Source organism: Myodes glareolus, chromosome 16, assembly GCF_982192425.1.
Source record: "Myodes glareolus chromosome 16, mMyoGla1.1, whole genome shotgun sequence".
Classification (NCBI taxonomy): Eukaryota; Metazoa; Chordata; class Mammalia; order Rodentia; family Cricetidae; genus Myodes; species Myodes glareolus.
The window spans coordinates 19,229,851-19,252,202 of record NC_142041.1 but is presented as its reverse complement, the minus strand read 5'-3'; the positions used below and the strand labels follow the sequence as shown (position 1 = coordinate 19,252,202).

The window sequence follows — 22,352 nt, the reverse complement described above, 5'->3', positions numbered from 1 at the left end:
AAGAAAGACAATAATAAAAAGATATAGTAATAATCCATTTCTTCCACGCTATGTGCTATGGGGCACATCTGTAACATATCTGTTGCGACTTCCAGCAAGGCTAAGGCAAGAGAACTGCTTAAACCAAGAGTTTCCTTTTTGTTTTTTGGTTTTTTGTTTTTCAACACAGGGTTTCTCTGTGTAGCCTGGCTGTCCTCTAACTCCCAGAGATCCACCTGCTTCTGACTCCTGAGTGTTGGGATTAAAAGCGAGCACCACGATGCCCAGCAAGTTTTCTTTTTCTTAAAAAAAAAAAAAATTAAATGCTTAATGAGGTAAAGTTGATTAGGCATGACTGACTTCCTGGAAAAACAATATTAAAGCCTGGTTAGGGAAACAGGCATGAGGAGTCAATGCAAAGACTGCCCTAGGACTAGAGCTCAGTTAGGGTTTTTTGGAGTCTTTGTTTTTGTTGTACAATACTAGAGACTGAACCCAGGTCCATAAACATGCTCGGCAAATATCTACCACTGAGCTATAGGCCCAGTTTGCCAACTTTCTTTTACTTTTTACTTTGAGATAGGATCTCAAAAAACTCGCCAGGCTGGTCTTGAACTCACTCACCCTTAGCCCAAACAAGCCTTGAACTTGTGATCTTTCCCCCTCGGCCACCAGAGTAGCTGAAATTAGAGGTTGTATCAACAGGTTGGGTTTGCACTGAGGGGGGCGGGGCTTTGCCGTCTTTCAGGAAGCTCCACCCAGCACAGACCCAGCACAGGGAGCATCAGCTGCAGTCCCTGCCTGCTACACAAAATCTCCCAGTTGGCAAGGAGACCCCCTTCTGCACGGGGTCTGTGCTCACTATACCTTACTCGCTGGCCCTTGCCTGGCCTCTTGGGCTATGCCACGTACCTCCAGTTCATAGTTTTCTTGAGGGAAATAGGATCTCTAGTCCTTCAGGCCTTAGCCCAAAGTTTATGCTAAGAGATAAGACTAGGACCATCAGATGTTAGAGGAACCCCTGGGAAGCAAGCAGTACACAGGCCAGCACATGGGGTGGGATGGCTCGGTTTGCCTGGAAACAATGAGAAGAGGAACCTGGGGGAGCTTATCAGGCAAAGCCGGATGAATATGGAACCCTCCACAACTCGGATGTTAGACTCCAAGAAGACAACCTTTTGTCTTCTTGGAGACAACTCCAAGAAGACATCCTTTTGTCTTCTTAAATAAAAAAAAAATTTTTTTATTTAACTTTATTTTATGTGCATTGGTGTGAAGGTGTCAGATCCCCCGAACTGGATTTTCAGACAGAGCTGCCATGTGAGTGCTGGGAATTGAACCCAGGTCCTCTGGAAGAGCAGTCAGTGCTCTTAACTGCTGAGCCATCTCTCCAGTCCTGAAGACAACCTTCTGAACACGTGAAAGTCCCCATTATCCAAGGTTCCTCTCTCTGCTTTCAATGACCATAGTCAGCTGCAGTTCAAAAATGTAGTAGGGGATAGCAAGATATTTTGAAAAGATTGCATTTTATATGACTTTAATATGACTATGTTCTGTTATGACTGCTTTATTAGTATATTATCATTATCTGTTATTATTGTTAGCATCACTGTAAACCTCATACTGAATTCTAATTTACACATTGTGTATAGGGGTAAATGTGGAGTTTCAGGTAGACACTTAAGTCCCAGTAACCATCTCCAACAGATGAAGCGGGACTACTATACAGTATTTTTCAATCTGCGAAAGCAATTTCACATAATTATTTTCACCCACCAGCTATAACCTTAGAAAGTAGGGGTTATTCTTGCCCCCACTTAGCTACCAAGGGGGAGAAGCAGTACTAAAAACACACATTTTCAGATTCCAATCTTATCGTTTGAAATGAATTCATCTCTCCAAGCTAGATTATCATTTATTTCCCAGGATACTAAAGGGACTTGAAGGTACCATTGCAGATCCAGTGGGGTTACTCTGGGAAAACAGCAAACAGAAAGGTGCCACCAATCTGGAGGCACACGACTCTTTTCCCAGCAGGCAATGGGTGAGAAGAGAAGAGAAGGAGAAGAGGGGCTTGTGTATGCTAAATCAATGGTAAGAAATCTGGGGGAGGGGGCAGCTCAGCTAAAGCAACACAAAGCTGTCGAAGACACAGTTAAAACAGATGTTGAGGGCTGGAGAGATGGCTCGGTGGTTGAGAGCACTGGCTGTTCTTCCAGAGGGCCCGGGTTCAATTCCCAACACCCACATGGCAACTCCAGTTTTAGGGGATCTGGCACCTTCACACCAACGCACATGAAATAAATTCAAATAAATTATTTTAAAAAATAAAAAATCAAAACAGATGTTGAGCTGGGTATGGTGGTATACATCGGTAACCCTAGCCACTCAGGAGGAGGAAGTGGGAGGCTTGCTCTCGCCTGAGCAGCATGGCAGACACCTGGCTCAAAAAAAAAAAAAAAAAAAAAAAAAAGAAAAAGAAAAAGACAAAAAGAAAAAGAAAAAGAAAAAGCAAGGAGGAAAGGTAAAATTCCTAGTAGTCAGAGTGAGAGAATGAGATCTCTCCACAGAATTGCAAATCAAACATACTTCCACTCTTGGTGAGGCCACTAAGCCCGGTGACGGTGGAGAAGGCTCACAAGATCGCCTGACTTACGCAGCCTCTAGAAGGTCTCTTGTAATTGCCCTTGGGTCTGCGATAGGAAACTACGGAGAACTTTGCCACAGGAAGTGACATCATCCACAGTCCAGCATCATCAGGGCACTTGTTAGAAAGATGGAATCTTGACCCCCCCCCCACCTCTAATGGCCGACGACTTCATTTACCAATATAACTGGGGGATCATTATGTACCTTAATATTTGAGGCTTAGTGGGCTAAAATATAGGGTATTTTGATTGATTTGTGACCATGGGAATAAAGTAAGAATGAATGCTTACTGTCAAGCTCTAGAGACCCTTGCCTCTTCAGGATTTTCTTATTAAAAGACTTATTAAAGACTTCACTGACTCTAGGATCTGAAAGACCCAGAATTGAGTTTATCGCTACCATTAATTAATCGTCTACCACGAGCAAGTTTCTCATTCTTTGTAAGCATGAAGGTGATGCTACCTAGACCTCTGCAGGTAGGGGTCAGGAGCGAATGCAAACATCTGTGCTCCATGGCAGAGGTGTGGTTGCTTCATGAAGCACACCCTCATCCTACGTGGTCTCACACGCTCTAGCTGTGCGTGTGTGCACTGTGTCAGGTCTTTAGAACCTTCTGAAGAAAAGACTCCTATTCTCTCCCCCACCCCCCATAAAGCAGACCCAGTGCTGTGACGCTCGTGCCCCTGCAGTGTGACACCACCAGCAGCGCGCATGCGCATGGCGGTGACTGGCAGTCAAGGCAGAGGCTAAACTGAGGCTTACCCTGAATGGCCGGACCCCAAGCGAACAGGTAATACCAACTCAAGTGTAGATCCACGATCGTTTCGTCTCTGGGAACGTTCACAGGGCGCTTGAACCTGCAGGTGACACGATTGTTCTCAAAAACCCCTTCTTCATCTCTGGCAGGATTTCTCTGGACCTCCTTTGCCCACTGTCCCACATTGTAGAAGTGCTGGATGCGGACTCTGCCATTGTCATCATGGACGCAGGCCATGACATCATCACCGCCCTAGCAGAGAGAAAGGTTGAGAAGAAAAAAGTTAAATGTCTGCCTTCTGCAAACGTTTCACTGAGAAGTATACATCCTATAGCCTCTGTAATTAGAAGTATCATACAAGCTATTTAGAAAAACCATTAAAAACCCTTAAACCAGGCCAGTGAGATGACTCAGCCAGTAGAGGCAAGGTGCTTGCCACCAAGCAGAATGACCTGAGTTCGATCCCTGGGATCCACCTGGTAGAAGGAGAGAACCAACTTCTGCAAGTTGTCCTCTGACTTCCACAAGCGCACCATGGCATGCATACCTCCCTCACAAACAAGTAAATATGTGAGCTTTTTAAAAATCCTTTTTTTTTTAAAGTCCCAAATCAGTAAGCAAAGCCAGCATCCCTATGGCTGACATCTGGGGCCTTCCTGCTGCGACAGCTGGGGATGCATGCCTGCAGAAGACCACACATAATAGCCTGAGGAGTCCCGCCAGGCAAATCCATCCTGAAGCTCATCCTAACCAAACAACCAAACCAAAGTTCAGTTACGGAAAACTTCCCAAAGTACTGAACTAATCCATTCAATAATTTAAAAGCACCAGAAACTATTTATTACAAAGTGAAGAAAGCCAGGGTCACGTGACCACTAAATGCAATGATGTTCCTAGGCAGGATCTTACTGACCGATGACCTTTAGAAGCAATGTTTCTGACAGGGCTATCCTATGGCTCTCCGACTCTCTGACTTTAATGAGTAAACCATTTAAGGAAAGACAAGGTCCTTGATTTGAAGAAAAACCTCTTAAGTAGTTAGGGTTAAAAGGTATCTGTGATATACCCTCGAAGTTTCCAGAAAAATATGAATCATAAGTAGTAAACAAGCAGCGGACGCAGCTCTGGGAGAGAAGAACACACAGAGAACAAAATGCCGCTTGAGAAAATGCTCTGGAACCAGGAGACGGCGGGGACTTCACAGCAGCAATTGCGACTGAGGCCGCTGAATTATTCACCAGAGAGTGGTCAGAAGCGATGCATTTCCGGTACACACTGCTATGACTAAAAAGCTAACAACTGATGCATCTGGGACGAGAAATGGAGGCAGAGATGGGGTAAGGGAGAAGACTTTGGGGAACGGTCTCTGTAACTTACTTGGAGGTTTAATTATTTTTTTCTTTAGAACAAGTTAAAAATATTAAAGTCTGGCTGACTGTACTGTCTGGTGGAGAATATGGATGATGGGGGGAGGCATCGCCTGGAGCCGAGCCTATGAGGCAGGCCATTTAGATAGGAACCCAAAGTTGCCGTTAAAAAAAAAATTAAACCTAATTTGAAAACCATTCCATAAAAATTCAAGGTTATTAAAGAGGGAATACACATTGCTCTTATTATACATCACTGAGTTTTTGTTTTTCAATTTAATTCATGCTTTGTTGGAGAGAGGAGAGAGGAAAGGAGGGGCTTCTTTATAAGAACTATCGTGACATTTGAAAGGCTCCCTAGTCTGCCTCTGTTACCTGTGCCCTAAATCAACCCACTCTTCCCTTCCTCCTCCTCTCCCTTCCTTTTTTTCAGACAGGGTCTCACTATGGTCTTGAACTCATGTTCTTTTTATTCTTCCTTTCCCTGTTTTCTCCTTTATTGGGTTGATTCTCAGGCCAGGGCTTGGGGTCGACCTGCAGGAGACTTTAGCACTAGGAAGGCTGAGGACCCCTGCTCTAAAAAAACCAAGACAGGATATGCAAAGGCCCAGGTTTAAGGAAGGTTGGCAGTTTGGGAAAAGGCCCCACCTAGTTACCTGGCTCCAGAGGAGCCAGGTATCAGAATACAGCAGAACTGACAAGAGAGACAGAGGTAAGAAGCGGACCACCGCCTGGGCTGCTGTAGCCCATTCCCCTTCTTGCCATTGTTCTTTCTGATGTCCAGGCATTTTCTGGCTAAGAGATACTATGGAAGATGAAATCTGTTGGACTTGAGCCTTCGCTCCCCAGTAACAGTAGTGGTGGTGGTAGAATAGTTGGATGTGTGCGTCACTGCAGGGCCTCCCAGGAAGGGGTGTGTGCTTTCCTCTTGCCATTTCATTCTGTGTGACACATCTGGGACAATAGGGTGTTGGTAGATGTGACCTAAGCAGAGGTCTGGACTATACCTCTGGCTACAATACTGTGATATAATAAGAAACCCTATTTGGTCTCTGCCCCAGTTCCTGAAACTCCTACAAGCCTGCTACGACGAAGACCGTCTTGTGTGTGCTCACAGCTGGTGGCTAGGGAACCCTAGACAGCTTCAGACTGGAGCTGGTCTCTAGAAGGAGGACCAAATGTCATTGGAGGATTGAGAATTTCAGCTCCACCCCACAGTGTCTAGGTTGAACTATCAGTTATGAGCAACGGTTAAACCAATATAGCTACATAACAAGGCCTTTATAAAAACCTCCAAAGAGGGTGCTGGAGAGATGGCTCAGAGGCTAAGAGAACTTGCTACTGTTGAGGGGGCCTGGGCTTGGTTTCCAATAGCTACACTGGACAGCTCTCTCTCTGTCTCTCTGTCTCTGTCTCTGTCTCTGTCTCTGTCTCTCTCTCTTTCTCTCTCTCTCTCTCTCTCTCTCTCTCTCTCTCTCTCACACACACACACACACACACACACACACACGCAATTTTCAAAAAATCTTTTTAAAACTCCCAAAGAAGTGCTGAGGTCTTGACACCATTGGTAAAATGCTTGCCTTGTAGTCCTGAGTTTGGATTCCCCTAACCCATGGAAAAAGGTGAGTGTGGTAGAGTGTGGTAGAGCTGTGTAATCCCAGCAGTGATGAGAAGGGTGCAGAGATAGGCGGATCCTCGAAGCTCACTGGCCAGACGGTCTACTTGCTGAAGCTCCAGGCCAGGGAGAGACCAGCCCAGATAAAAGTTGGCAGGTGTCTGAGTAAAGACACCTGAGGCTGTCTTTGACCACCCCACTCAAGTGAACAAACACACATGTCCACATCCACACGTACATGTACAACTACATACAGAGACAGAGAGAGACAGAAAAACAGATGGAGAGACAGAGAGAAACAGAGATAGAGATAGACAGACATACATGCATGCGTGTGTGTGCGCACGCGCATACACACACACACACACACACACACACACACACAGAGTTTGTATGATCTTCCTGACTGCTAATTACCGAGAGGAGCTTGGAGGATGATACACCCTCAGTAGGCATGGTAGCCCCTCCCTCACTCCCCCATGCCTTCCCTACATATCTCTTGCATTTGGCTCTTCATTTACTTTGTTTTAGCATCCATACTATGAACCGGTGCTGGAATTTGGATCTCAAACGTGTCCCAAAGGCCTCTGTGTTAAAGGTTGCTCCCAGCCTATGGCACTATTAGAGAGGAGTGGGAAATGTGAGGAATAGGCCTAATGGAAATAAGTTAGGTGGCATGCTCCTGGAAGCAGACACTGGGACTCTGGTCCCTCCCCCACTCAATGTTAGAAGGTTTCCTCACCTACAGACTTTCTATCACAACCGGGCCCAAGCAATGGGGTCAAGCAACCATAGATGGAAACCTCTGAAATCAGAGCCAGAATAAATCTTGGGGTTGTTGCTAATGAGTATCTACCTGTCTGTTTATCTGTTTGTTTTTGCTTATTTGCTCAGTTGGTGGCTGCGTTGGGTGATGGAATCCAGGGCCGTGTGCATGCTAAGCAAGCAAGTTCTCCCATGCTGAGCTACATCCTCTGCCTTGAAAGCCTTTGGAAAATGAGTTCATGTAATGTAGAGCTGGTGAACACAATGGGAAAATCAAGGAAAGTGTTCACTCAAGTTCTGGCAAATGAACAAAGCTCAAAAGGAAGTCACGGGGACTCTGATGTGTATAGTTGGTTCCTTAGGTTACAGCCTGGGACTCGAAATTACCACCGACAAGGGAGCAGCCTTGAACTAAACCCTCACTTTGTAGCATCTGACACTCTACACATAGATTGTGTTAGAACCGACTGAGGTAGAGGACGCTACCTTATGTCCATCGGAGACTTGCCTGGTGCATGCATGTGTGTGTGTGTGTGTGAGATGGGGTAGAGGAGTGAGAAATATCTGATCACAGAAGTGTTCTGTGTTGAGTGTGTGTGTGTATAAACGAAAAACACTTGACTCTCTTACAATGGTTCTTCACCGCTGCCTCTGCTACGCAGAGAGCCTTGGTGGCTGCCCCTTCCAGACTGACTGAAGCACACACAGGAAGTCAAACCCAACTCATGGACGACAGCCAAGCTCAGCTGAGCCCACAGAAAAGAAGCTGAACCCCAGCCAGTCCACACTCATGTCTGCAAGAGACAGAAAACAATCGGCACAGGATATGTGGTTTGCAGCATAGTGTGGACAGAGATGCTCACTACGTGCAGCACAAGACACCCTGTGTTCTAACAACCAATTTTTCCACTAAAGTTTGCTTGAATTAAAAAAAGAGATTTACTTATTTTTTATTCATGTGTACATTCACATGTGTGTGACCGCATGAGTTTATATGGCATATATATGATGTGCATTGTGTGCAGGTGCCCATAGAGGCCGGGGGCATCAGATCCCCTGGAGTTTCAAGCAGCTGTGAACTGCTTGATGGAGGTGCTAGGAGCCGAACCCCGGTCCTCTCTCTGCAAGAGTAGTATGTGGTCTTACCTACTGAACCATCTTTCCAACCTCTGAGTTTTTAAACTTGCAATTAGAGAGCTGTGAATAGCACAATACTTCTACTTCTTTGATGAATACATTTGCTTCCAAAATCCAAAGAACAACAAAGAGAAAAGGCAGCTTCTATCATGAATCATGTCTTACCATCTTTTTGTCTGAAGAGAATCCAACTGCTACCCAGCCATCCGTGTCTGCGCTCAGCTCAAACTCCACATCAGCCCCTATCATCCGGTAGCTAAGGAAGTAGTCACAGGTCTCTGCGTTACAGCCGGGCTTGCCGTACCTGGAGCATAGGCCAAAAGAGACATTATTGCTACTGCGTAATTCAAATTAGGAAAGAGGGCACCTACTGTGCACCCCAAGGACGCCGAGCCATGCTATTGATGCCGTTAGATTGTCGCTTCCCAGGATCTCAGAAACGTGGGCTCCTCAAGAGGGACCATGGGTAGGAACTGCTCTACTTTAGATGTAAACTGAAGTCCAACGAAGGAAACGGGCTCAACCAGGCTGCAAAATGAAGTCAGTGCCTGCAACAAGACTTCAACTGGGTCTATTTTTCAAGTTAAACATTGGTCTGGTTTTTCTCACAGGTAGTGGTAGCACACGCCTTTAATCTCAGCACTTGGGAGGCAGAGGAAGGCAGATCTCTGTGAGTTCGAGGCCAGCCTGGTCTACAGAGTGAGTTCCAGGAGAGCCAGGACTGTTTCACAGAGAAACCCTGTCTCAAAAAAAAAAAAAAAAAAGAAAGAAAGAAAGAAAGAAAGAAAGAAAGAAAGAAAGAAAGAAAGAAAGAAAGAAAGAAAGAAAGAAAAAAAGAAAGGAAGAAAGAGCGAGCGTGGCCAAACAAGCCAGTGAACAGCATTCTTCCATGGCCTCTACTTCAGTTTCTGCCTCCAGGTTCCTGCACTGGCTTCTCTCAAAGGTGGACTGTGATATAAGCCTTTTTGGCTATGTCTTTATCATGGTGACAGAAAGTGACTATGACAGTATCTTTTAAGAAGAAAATGCCCAAACTGAACACTAGCCAAGCATGGTGGTGCATACTTTTAATACCAACATTATGGAGGAACTGTGAGGAGATTATTCAGAATTCAAGGCCAGCAAGACTCTGAATCAACAAACAATCAAAACCCCTGAACACTGGGTTTCTTATTTGAGTTCTCCATAACCTTGCTGAAGTTACAAGGGGAACAGACCGATGTGCCCACAGAGCAATGCGTGAAGGTTGAGAAGCTAGTCCATTTCTGAGCCTTGGCTATCAGCCGCAGCTGTACCCACCTGAAGCATCCTTTCGTTCTTCCACAGTCTTCCACTTTGATCTTGGCAAACGGGTCCACGGGAGGGGCGGTGGGGAAAGGATAGCCTGGGCGGTGAAAATAAACCGAGGTCATAAGAATCCAGTAACAGTCTTTACAATGAGAATTCTAAAAACTGCACTGCCGATTTTCTATCATCATTGTTAGCAAGTCTTTGATAAAGTCGGAATAGCTCCCCTACCTGAGGGAGTCCTTCGGACTTCACCTCAGGTGGGATCTGGGAATGAGTGTGTTCTTACTTCATTTTCAAGCAAGCCACCAGGGACCTTGGGTGGGGAGCTCGTTCTACATAAGCACTGGCTTCTCATTGCCCCCTAGGAGTTAGGAAATCTCAACTTGAATGCAGGGCACACGCTCTGGAAGAGAGACAGAGGCCCAGCTTTTAACTTGGCACCAGGGCGATTCCACTCGTATATAGAATGGATGTTTCTATTTCATCTCTCTGGACTGCCACTTACCCATGTGCTAAGTCCATCCCACACATAGTTTCAAGCATGGTCCCTCTGAGATTACTTACACCCTAATGCATTTAGGCACCGTTAGAAGTAAGGCCGTGGAGCCCTCTAGCTTATAGGGGAAATCCTTTTCACCTAGGCTGTTCACTCCACGTACGCAGGAGCCACATGTGTCTCATCCTGTGTTCTCTGCCCAGCAGGGTGTTTGGCACTGGACACCGAATAAATGATCGTCAGTGGTGAAATGCAAGCTTCCACAGATATGCCTAGGCAGTGTAAGCCATGTCTTTTTATTTGTAGTGCTTGTGTTCAATAAAGTTCATAACTATTTATGTAGTTAAATTAGCCTCATACTTTTCACAAACATCTCCAGAGTATGCTCTCCTGCACAGGTCTGTCCGTCTCTGCTGTCACAGAGTTTGAGCACCGGATCAAATACCGGCTCCCTTTTTATCGCCCCTAAGTAACCGGGTCAGATGCTTTGCCTCTCGTTTGATCTGATTTTGTGCTAAAACCGACATTATTTTCACCCCTGTTGATCGCATCCTGCCATGTATTTATTGATCAAACAGCTTATCAGCGCTCCAGAGTATAGTAAGCACCTTCACTCACGCCCTTACCGTTGTGTGTCACAGACGTTCCAAGGCTATTTTTCCACAGACTATTCACCCAGGAATGCAATGACAATTTCCTTATATGTCACTAAGATGCTAGCGGTGGCAATCGCTTCAATGTTACTTCTGCCTCAAGTTCTGCATCTTCTTCTTTTGATCTCTTTCTGTGTATGGGGGCGGGGAGGGGCTGGAGACAGGGTTTCTCTGCAACAGCCCTGGCTGTCCTGGAACTCGCTCTGTGGACCTCCAACTCACAGAGATCCGCCTGCCTCTGCCTCCCAAGTGCTGGGATTAAGGGAGTGCACCACTTTGTTGTTTTTGGTTTTGGTTTTGTTTTCTTTAAGGAAACTGGGTTTCTAGACAGCAAATAAAAGCACGTTTTAGAACCGAGCTTATGAAAATGTTCTGAACTAGCTCATTAGGTTGGCAAACGCCTTCACTAACATTGATCTCCTATCATTTCGTATGTCCTAAAATAAAACCAAATAAGAACTTGTGTTCTGTGAGCTGTGCTTGCTTACACATTTATTTAAACACACCCCTCCCCAGCTTTGTGGATTAAATTAATGGTTTTGGTGAACATTTTACCACTGGGTTATGTGGGTTTTATGGTTGAAGGTCACCACAACACGAGGAGCTGTATTGAGGGGTCCCGGGATTAGGAAGGGTGAGAACCATTGCTCTAGGATCTTGAACTTCTAGTAGAAGGTGAGTCTGAACTCACCAGGAGTCCCTTAGAGAGCACCTGAGTTTGTGCTAAGAGATAATTTGCTGTAATACACTGCCTTAAATGCTCTCCCGGATTGAGACTGTAAATTGTCTCCTGCTGTGACTTGAATTTGAAATGTCCCCACTGGCTCTTGTTGCTGCTGTTGTTAAACCCTTGGTCCCTGCTGGTGGCCCTGTTTTTGGAGGCTGTGGAAGCTTTGAGGAAGTGAGGCCTCCATGGCAGGAGGAGGTCACCAGGAACAGGTCTCTGAAGAAGCCTCCCTCCTCTACTGCTGGGTTCACCCTGATAGGAGCCAACTCTGCCACCAGGTCGCCCCACCAGGTCTATGCCCCCACGATAGATCGAAACCATAAAGCTAATTAATCTTCCCACTCTTGAGCTGCTTCTGGTCACCGTGGTCACAGAAAAGCAAATGACACACCTCCACAGGCTTGCCTTCTCCAACTGTGAAAACATAAACGTCTTTACCCATGTTCTATCTAGGACATTTTTATTGTGTAGCCCAGGAGAGGCGAGGCCAGACGGTCTCTCTAACTGTGCAGAGTTTGAGCAGATTACTATTCTGAACACCGAGGGCTTGCAGTCCCCTGGGCTCCACATGATTGACTGCCCCAGTTTCTCCACATCCCAACTCGACATGATATCATTATTATTTTAATTTGGATTTCCCTAAGCACTGATAGACACAAATGCCTCTTTATATCTGTATAAAGCCCTTGGGCTCCTGCTTCTGTGATGTCTATTTCTGTAACCTCTGTTTCTTTTATTATTTGGAATTCAAATTTGTTCACAGAAGGATATATATATATATATACATATATGTATATATATATATATATATCATAAAATTGTTGGTTCCAGATGTTGCCATTTTTTCTACCACCTTCTCACCAATTTTTTTTCTATTTACTTGTTTGTTTTTTTCTATGATGCTCTTTTTTTAAGACCCAAATATTTAACTTCAATGAAGTTATCTCTCTCTCTCTCTCTCATTTTGTTTTTGTTTTTTGAGATGGGGTTTCTCTGTGTAACCCTTGCTGTCCTAGAACAAGTAGAATCAGGCTGGCCTTGAACTTACAGCGATTTGCCTGCCTTCGCCTCCCAAGTACTGAGATTAAAGGTGTGCGCCACCACCCAGTGTTTTTCGGGCTCCCACGGGATCATTTTCTACCCCACCAGCCTGAGCCATTTCTCTCTTTTTACCTATTAATGCTATAGTACTGTGTCAATAGCACAGTGAGAGCTTTGACCCACTGGGAATTTGCTCATTATCTTATGTGAGGTAAGAAATCAATTGTATTTTTCTGCACATATTGATTTGTTTGGGTTTCTTTTTGCTTTATTTTGTAAGGCAGAGTCTCACTATGTGTACCCAGCTGACCTGAAACTCTCTATATAGATCCATCTGGCTTGGAACTCAGAGAGATCTACCTGTTTCTATCTCCAGAGAGCTGAGGTCAAGGGTGTGCACCATCACGCCCAGCTCTACTTAAATTGAATCAATTTTTTTTCTCAACATAACTTGTGAAACAACTCATGCTTTCTCTAGTAATTTATGATAACTCTTTCTCAAATCATCAGTTTCATGAAACTGGTCTATTCTAGATTTTCTGTTGCTTTATTTGTTAAAAATAACTGTGTTATATGAATTATTTCACTTTGTAGTATATCTTAATTATCTAGCAAAAAAAACGATCTCATCAACTTATGGGACTTGATTCTTCCTTACAAAGCACAGAAGTCATGTGTGAAGCTCCCTTCCAGAATGGTACTAGACTTCTGTCTGGAATTGTCTGACATCTGAGATAAATTGGGTGTGGACGGAGAACTGGTCTATTCATAATACCAGGTTATTCTTCTCAAGATCATGGCTTATCTGTTTATTCACATTCTTTATATCTCTTAATAGTTCATTTTTTTTCCTCTCTGTAGATAAGATCAGACATCATAGAGGTCTGTCGCTACTTTGAGCTGTTACCTTGTTTTCCTTCACATTCTCTGGCTCACTGTCGCTGGTGAGGAAGGACTTTGGTTTCCTGAGCTATTCTAATCTTCCAAAAGCTTTCCTAAGAAGTTCAGCTAAGTGAGGTAGAAAAAAAAATGATAAAGGCCAGGTAACGGGTCATTCTCTGCACAGGAAATGTCCACAGTAGACAAATATTGAGACAGAAGGCTTCATGGTTGCCAAGAGCTGAGAAGGAAACCATGAAACATTTGCGTGCTGTTGGCTTCAGGGAAGCATGGCTTCTTTTCAGGGTGATCAGAGAGTCCTAAATATGACTGTGGTAATAGCTGCTGGATAAGCCCTGTGGACATTATTTAGAACCACGTCGTAGCACGCTTTAAATAGGTGCATGAGCACACACAGGCCACCATGTGCCTGTGGAGGTCAGCGGACAACTTCTGGGAGTCAGTTCTGAGCATTGAACTTGGGTTGTCCAGCTCAGTGGCAGGCGTCTTTACCTGGTGTGGCATCTCACCAGCCCTAATGCCATTATTTTGACGTACAATGACAATGTTTTGATGGTTCAATTGAAAGCTATCATAATTCCCTTTATGGTTTCCTCTTTAGGTCTTTTGTCAGTAATTTTTAAATTGGCATTATCACCCATGATCCTTTTTTTAAAAAAATTATTTATTTATTTGTATTTTATGTACATTGGTGTTTTTGTCTGCATGTATGTTTGCGTGAGATGTTGGATCCCCTGGAACAGGAATTACAGACAGTTGTAAGCTGCCATGTGGGTGCTGGGAATTGAACTTGGGTCCTCTGGAAGAACAGTCAGTGCTCTTAACCACTGAGCCATCTCTCCAGCCTTTTTTTTTCAATAGGGCTGGGGATGAGATGGAGAGCTTTGCCTGGCAGGTGAGCACTCCACCATTGATTGGTATTCCCAGAAGTCCCTCTCGTGCTTTTGCTAGCTTCAAATTTCATCTTACCATAATCAGAAGACATCTATGCATATGATGTAGATTCTTTGTTTTTATTTATTTTTATTTTTTTGCTTTTTAATGTTCATTGTGGCCTTTATTCTTGTTTTTCAATTGTTTTTATTGAGCTATATATTTTTATCTATTCCCTTCCTTCCTCCTTCCTCCCTTCCTATCCTCTCCTGTGATCCCCACGTTCCCAATTTACTCAGGAGATCTTGTCATTTCTACTTCCATGTATATTAGATCCATATGTCTCTCTTAGGGTCCTCATTGTTGTCTAGATTCTCTGGGATTGTGATTTGTAGGCTGGTTTTCTTTATGTCTAAAAACCACTTATGAGTGAGTACATATGATAATTGTCTTTCTGGGTCTGATTTACCTCACTCAATTTGATATTTTCTAGATCCATCCATTTGCCCACAAATTTCAAGATGTCATTTTTTTTTCTGCTGTGTAGTACTCCATTGTGTGCAAATGTACATTTTCCTTATCCATTCTTTAGTTGGAGGGCATTTAGGTTGTTTCCAGGTTCTGGCTATTACAAATAATGCTGCTATGAACATAGTTTAGTACATGTCCTCGTGGTATGATTGAGCATTCTTTGGATATGGACCCAAAAGTGGTACTGCTTGGTCTTTAGGAAGGTTGCTTCCTAATTTTCTAAGAAATCACCATACTGATTTTCAAAACAACTGTACAAGTTTGCACTTCCATCAGCAATGAAGGAGTGTTCTCTTTACCCCACATCCTCTTCAGCATAAGTTCTCAATACGATGTAGGTTCTTTGTAATTCATCAATTTGCTATAATCTAATTCACAGGAAATTTTTGAGGATCTTTCTGAGTGTTCAAAAAGAGTATGGTTCTGTATTTGCTTATATACCCATTTGTCTAATATTATTTATACAACTTAAATAATATTTATATTTTACTGTTAATATTTGATTTTTAATGTTAAGGGGAGTGTGCTGATTTTAAATGATACACTTTGTTTTGACATTTATTTATGTGCATATTTAAATTATTCACTAATATCTATTATTATTACATGTATATTATATAATTAACATAGTAATAGATTACTGATTCATGTATTTGGAAGTACCATGCATGTGTTTATCATAGATATATGTGTATACATGATATATATGCATATATATACTACACATACATACATCTCAATAGTTATTTTTATAGTACTGAGTAATGAACCCAGAGTCTCACTCATGCTGAGTAAGCACTCTACCCCTGAGCCACAACCCCAGCCTTGGGAACTTACTTGCTGGGTTCCTAATTTAGTGTTTCTCTTGTCAGTGAGTGACAATATCTGTCCTTTCCATTTTATCTTCAATTGCATTCTGTCAGATTTTGTTATGACTTCAACTTCCTTAAAACTCACCTTTGCCTAAAACATCATTTTTTATTTCTTCCAATGTATTTGTATGGGCAATATATGTTTATGTACATGGTCAAAACTCAGTTGTCACACCTCTTTCTCGTCTTGTCTGTATGGCACACTGATAAAGCTACCTTGTCACATTGAACGAGTAGGGCTTGTTTCCTCTTTTCTTTCCCTGAACCATGTTTGGCACTGCTGAGATGGTTCAACGAGTAAAGGTGCTTCTTTGTATAACCCGAGTTTGATCCTTATAACCCATGTAAAGGTGGAAGGAGGAAATCGACTCCACAGATTGTGCTCTGACTTACATACATGCACTGTGGCACTCATATTTGCACAATACTCCAATCATGCACACATACAAACACTATATTAATTTTAAAATTAACATATATATGTATGTATGTATGTATGTATGTATGTATGTATGTAAGGGAAGTGAAGGTGTTCTGCCCCCATGTGTGTCTGTATACCATGTGCATGCCCTTAGGTCTGGAGTTAACACAGAGTTGTGAGCCACCATGTGGGTGCTGGGAATTGAACTCAGGCTCTCTGGAAGAGTAGTCAGTGCTCTTAACTGCTGAGCCATCTCTCCAGCTCCACCTACACATTTTAAATGTGTATATGTTTAGAGTGTGCGCCCCCCTCTCACTGAACCCGGAGCTTCTTAATGGGAAGATTTGTTTTCAGTTGACTTGACTTTTTTCTTTTTTTCTTTTTTCCTTATGTGGTATGTGTTGTGCATGTGTGTGTGTGAATGCATGTTCACATGTCTGCAGGCACACATGCAAATTCATGTAGGGCCAGAGGCCGACATCTTGTGTCTCACTGGATGGTCTGTAATCTGTGTATTGAGGCAGGCTCTCTCACTGAACCCAGGCTAGCGGGTCAGTTTGCTCCAGTTTCTGGGCAAGCACTTTACCGGCTGAGTCACTCCACCCCCTCAATCCCATTCCACCCCATTCCACCCCATCCTACCCCATCCTACCTAGCCCATTTGACTCAATTGCTTTCATTCAGGCTTCCTAAGTCTTCAGTCAGGTGTTGCTTGTTTGTTTGTTTCCTTTTGTTTTTTCCCTTTGTTTAGTCAAAGTCGACTTCAAATTTGCAATCCTCCTGCCTCAGCCTTCTAAGTACTGGAAAAACCAACTTCTTATTAGCCAATTTTATCTGCCTCCATTGTTATTGCCTCCCAACTTACCATATAACTTGCCATCCTAAAGTGCACAAATCAGTGTATTTTACTCCTCCACAGGGTTATGCAACCCTCGCTGTTATCTAATCCTCAAAAATTTCCATGGTTCCAGGAAGACGCCAAGTGCCAGGCAGCAGTCTCTCGTTCTGCACCTATGGATTTGCCTGTTCTGTATACTTTCTGTCAACGGAATCATTGTGGCCTTTGGTATCTGGTTTCTTTCATTTAGCAAAATGTTGTCAAGGTTCATCTACCATGCGGCATGCGTTAAAACTTTATTTCTTTTTGGGACAGAATACCATCCCCATTGTATGGACAGACCATATTGTTTATCTGTTCATCAGCTGCTGGGCTTTTGGGTTGTTCCCCATTTGGGACTATTATGAACCATGCAGCTGTGTAACAGGTTTTGTGGGGATATGCTTTCAAGTCTCTCAGAACACAATTGCTACGTTATATGGTAACTCTACATTTTACTTTTTTGAGGAAATGCCAAGTCATTTTCCAAAGAGCTGTAACATTTTGCATCCTCATTGACAATACAGAACAGGTCCAACTTCTCCACTTGCTATTTTCATATATACATATATTTCACATTTATATGCAATATATGCAATATATTATAATATATTTATATAATATATAAAATATATTTATATAACACATAACATAATATATTTCATATATATTTCATTATATATGTATATCCCTCTCAGTAGACTTTTCACTGACACGTCTAGTAACTTTGTTTGCGAGACTAATTACAGCAACTTTTTTCTTCTCCTAATTACTGTTTTGTCATTTCTATCTGTCAAGATATTCCTATAGGGAGTTGGTTTTCTCATTTTTATTTGTTTGCTTTTGCACGGTTGGAGGCTGAATCCGCAGCCCCACGCGTGCTGAGCACGCTCCTTGTCTTGGAGCTCCTCCTCCGGTCACTCCTGGTTGCTGTGTGACATTCTGTGGCTTCCATTCTCATCTGCTCTGTGGCGTGTATGTCCTTTCGCTGCAATCCCTTGAGCCCATTTTGCAACACTCTACTGAGTGGCTAATGGTTTTTGCTTTGCTATTTATTGCTTCTAATGAACTGGTTGGATCAGAGCCTTCAGGTATTCATTTGGCCCTTGATTCCATGAGGTTTAAACCACAGACTGGCTGGCCACACCATTCAGCTTCGCCTCAGAACCACAGCATCAGCCTCTTTCTGAGGCTGCCTGAACTGTCACTTCTACTGATCAGAGCCATACAATGGAGAGATGGAGAGAGAGAGAGAGAGAGAGAGAGAGAGAGAGAGAGAGAGAGAGAGAATCAAGTCCTACACCAGGGCAAAAGAGGATTTCTCAGGGGTACTCTGGCCCTTCAGAACCTGCAACTTCTAACTAACTCTGAAACCCATCATCTCAAATACCTTCTCAAAGACCCCATTCCCTCAGGTCCGAGTCCGTTCCTAGCATTCACAAACACGGACCTTCACTCAGGCAGTCTGGACACCGGGCACCACCTACGCCACAGAATCCACCCACAGATCCAACAGTTCCCTCATCCTCTCTAGCTGTGTGAGTTTAGCCAAGATTTTTTTTTTAAAAAAAAAGTGAGTCATTTCCCTTAACTCTTAAGTGTGGGAAACAGTAGTATCTAACTCACAGGAGCATGGCCCCAATGGAAACTAACGTAGGTAAAGTGCCTTAGAAAATTACTAAAAGACAGTGAAGGCTGGGGAGTCAACACCATCTGTGAACCGCTTGCCACACTAACATAAGGACTTGAGTTTGACCCCCAAAACTCACATGAAAAATCAGGGCTTTTGCGTTTATAACCCCATGATGAGGAGGCAGAGGCAGGTTCTCGGGGATGGATGACCCCAGGCCAATGATAGACCTGACCTCAAAACAAACAACAAACAAACAAACAGGTGGATGATGTCTGAGAACAGCACCCAAGGTTGTCCTATGGCCGCTACACACATGAATATGAATATGAAAACACTCACACAAAGAAACACTAGAAAGATAGCTCCAATAAGTGTTCTTGGCAGACTCTGTTCACAGAGGCCACAGAAAACTAGGCATGCATTGGTGGTTTAAAGAACTTTCAGGCTCGTAGAGACATGAGCTACATGTTTACACACAGCGCCTGGCTGACATGGAAGGATCCAGGCGGAGGAAAGATGCCACACTGCCCATCCTTCTGCCCTCCCCTGCCTCCTGTCCAGCTCCTTCCCATAACAGGGATACCTGGTCTTGAACTCACTGCTGAGCGGCTCATTGATTCGCATGTGTATCCAATGGTGAGATTGCTATGCTTTGAAGATAGGCAACCATGAAAGGCTCTTTCCTTACTGGTCAAAGGGAAGGCAGCTACTGCCATCCTCAGACTCATGGTCCTTAATCCTGGCCAGCTGACAGCAGACGGGAACAGAGGTTTCAGTGAAGGACTAACGCAAATGCAATACTTCATTTCTTGTTGCTTTTCTCCCTTGGAGAATCGCCAGAATGGAGTAGTTACCCATAATCCAATGTTTTATATCCTCCTGTTGCTCTGGGCTGGGAGCTTACTTCTCAGAGTGACTGTAAAGCTTGTCTTGGTAGCTACAGTCCACCTGATGGACTTCATAAAACCAGATTCTACAACAGACAGTTCATTCTCTCCAGGTATGCAAATGGACACAGAGAGTTTGGCTTGTTCTTCACTAGTTAAGTGAGAATACAGGAGCTCACACACCACCTTTAAGTCATTTGGAAGTATAGGCTGGTTATATACAGAATATGTTTTCAGAAAAAACATGCTTAGGAATATTTATCCTTTCCCAAAGTGATAGAGTCTGTTTCACTTGTTTCTCCACCCTTTGCTCTTTCTTCCTGGGCTCAAGGTCGTCTAGCCTCCCTTGCAGCTAGGTCATTACTTAATTATGCTTGTAATTGCCAATGAGTAAGAGAAGCAGCCTCCAAAAAGATACTTATCCTAATCTTTTCATTTTCTTTACCTCAATTGTGTGTGTGTGTGTGTGTGCGTGCACGTGTGTGTGTGCACGTGTGTGTGTATGGATAGGCATATACCACACTGTGCATATGGAGATCAAAGGATAACCTTGGTTATCAGTCCTCTATTTCCACCTTGAGATAGGGTCTCTAGTTTGCCGCTGCATCACAAGCTTCCGAGGATTTCCTTGACTCCATTTCCCATCTCCCCATAGGAGCACTGGGATTACGGACAGATATGCTACTGCACCTTGTGTTACATGGGTTCTGATGCTCTGGACTGCACCTTGTGTTACATGGGTTCTGATGCTCTGGACTCAGGTACTGCACATTTGTGGTGCAAGCTCTTTACCCACTGAGCCAACTCTCCAGCACTCTTCCCTCAAGTCTTGAACAAAGACCGAAAAGCCACCAACCTTCTATTACATGGATGTGAACAAGGTCTTAAAGGATAGTAGAGCAACAAGATGGAAGGAACATAGGTCTCTGAGTGACAACTTGGAACCAAGCTGCCTCACCGACCCCTGAACAGCCAGACTCTAGGCCACCAAACTTGTGTGGGGGAGGAAGGGGTTTCAATAATCTCTTTCTAAAAAATATATTTTCCCAATCCATTCTCTCCACTTTCCTTAATATAATAATTACATTTTTGAAGTGGATATAGTTTGTCTTTTTTAGCTAAAAGGTTGCCCTTCCCAGGCTACTTTACAGCTCTGTGTGACCACATGACTAAGAAACTAAAATTGGTAGATGGAATTGGTAGTAGCGTCCTTAGTAAGCAGGCGGCATTTTTTCAACCCATGCTGTCTTTCTCGCCATCTGGAATGTGAAGGTAATGAGCAGGGTTCAAGCTTCTACTTGGGATCATTAAGTTACAAGGTAAGAATTACTCCTGAGTAGAAGTTCTGTCCCCAGGGTCCCTCAAGACCAGAGACTCTTCATGCCAGTTCTGGACTATGAATTTCTAGATTTCCTTACACGAGAGAGAGAGAGAATTCTATCTTATCAAAGATATTAACATTTGCATTCTGCATATAACTGAACCTAATTAAGAGATACACCCATGAACAGATATCCTCATTTCAACCCCTAGTTTGATTCTTGGCTCCTATTTACAAAAGTAAAGGAAAATAACTCCCCTCAAAGCTGCGGAAGTAAGAGACCAGTTTCCAATCCTTTTATCAGAGTGGATTTGCCCTTTGTGCTCTTTTAAACAGCTCTACAGGGAAGCTGGCTAAGAAACCCCAGTCTCTAGGCCCAGATGGTCCCAACAATGGTGTCTCACACTAGGAGACTACAAGTGTGGTGGCGGCAGATGTGAGTTGGACTGGGGAGAGAGCTATGACCCAGCTTTGGTGCCTAGGCAGTGAGACCAACAGAAAGACGGAGCGCCAGTACCTGCAAATTTAGGTCAATAGAGACCGACAGACCGGGAGGTAACTGGGCAACCGGTCTCTTTAAGTTGGGTTTTCTGTTGCTTGCCTGCTGCGCTGGGCTCCGGTACCCCAGGCCAGATGGCGCCTCCTCCGTGGCAGGGAGGATGGTGAAGGCCAGACGCTGAGAACTGGGAAAGCATAGGCTTAGCATCTCCTGTCCACAGCTTCGCAGGACTTGAGTCTCCCGGTCCTAGTCTCCCCACATATAAAAAGGGGAGCAGGCGCTGACAGCTCCTCCAGACTTCCCTCCTGCAGGCGGGGTCTGAACACCGGGCTCCCCAGCCTAGACTCAGCAGTGCACATCTGTCTCCACTGACATCCTTGCGGACCCCTCCTGCACTCCTCGGTTCCCCAGGTCTCCCCTCACCCTCCGGTAGCCTCACCCTCCTCCGACAAGTAGCGCAGGTCGTAGAACTCGCCGGCGAAGGTGCCGTAAGAGGAGTCGTGGCGTTGCACTGCCTCGTCAGCGCCCGCGTCCCCTCGCGCGCGTCCCCGGGGTCCCCGGCCTCCGGGACCCGCGCCGTCGTCCGCGGGGCTGGCGTTGCAAGCAGCGAACCCAGTCAGCAGCAGCCGCAGGAGCAGCGACGCCCAGGCCGGGCGCTGCCGGGGCTGCCTCGCCATCGCTGCGCACCGACCCCGCAGCCAGGCCGCTCCGGCCGCAGCGGGGGCGCCGCGGGCGCGGGCCGGGACCGAGCCGCCGCCAGCACGCGCCGCGCAGCCGCGGAGCGCCCGCACCCGCCGCCTCCCTGTCTCGCTCTGCGCATCCTCGCTCCAGCCCCGCAGCCTGCCCCAGTCCTCTCAGCATCACCCCCTCCTCTCCTGACGCTCCCTCCTAGCTTCCCTTCTTGAGTCCTTCACCTATTCTCCCCACTGCCCAGTCGCCTTGCAGATTTGACCTTCTGGTGCCTAGGTTCCCACAGTGGCACTCCGACCTACAACATCAGCACCACCTGGGAACTTGCCAGCGTCTCTTTAGGCCCCACTCCAGACACACAAAGCGCGA

General features: G+C 44.7%; 1 protein-coding gene across 1 annotated transcript in view; it reads right to left on the bottom strand.

The window, feature by feature from the left end:
• The window catches only part of Frrs1l (ferric chelate reductase 1 like), a 29,261-nt gene extending 7,276 nt beyond the window's left edge, over positions 1-21,985 (bottom strand). Inside the window, exons 1-4 of the mRNA XM_048419757.3 lie at positions 21,733-21,985; positions 9,572-9,656; positions 8,438-8,576; positions 3,391-3,637 (exon numbers count right to left, since the gene is read on the bottom strand). Of these exons, the coding sequence (XP_048275714.3) occupies positions 3,391-3,637; positions 8,438-8,576; positions 9,572-9,656; positions 21,733-21,970 (709 nt within the window). The 5' untranslated portion in view covers positions 21,971-21,985. The remainder of the gene's footprint in view (positions 1-3,390; positions 3,638-8,437; positions 8,577-9,571; positions 9,657-21,732) is intronic.
• Positions 21,986-22,352: the final 367 nt, after the last annotated feature.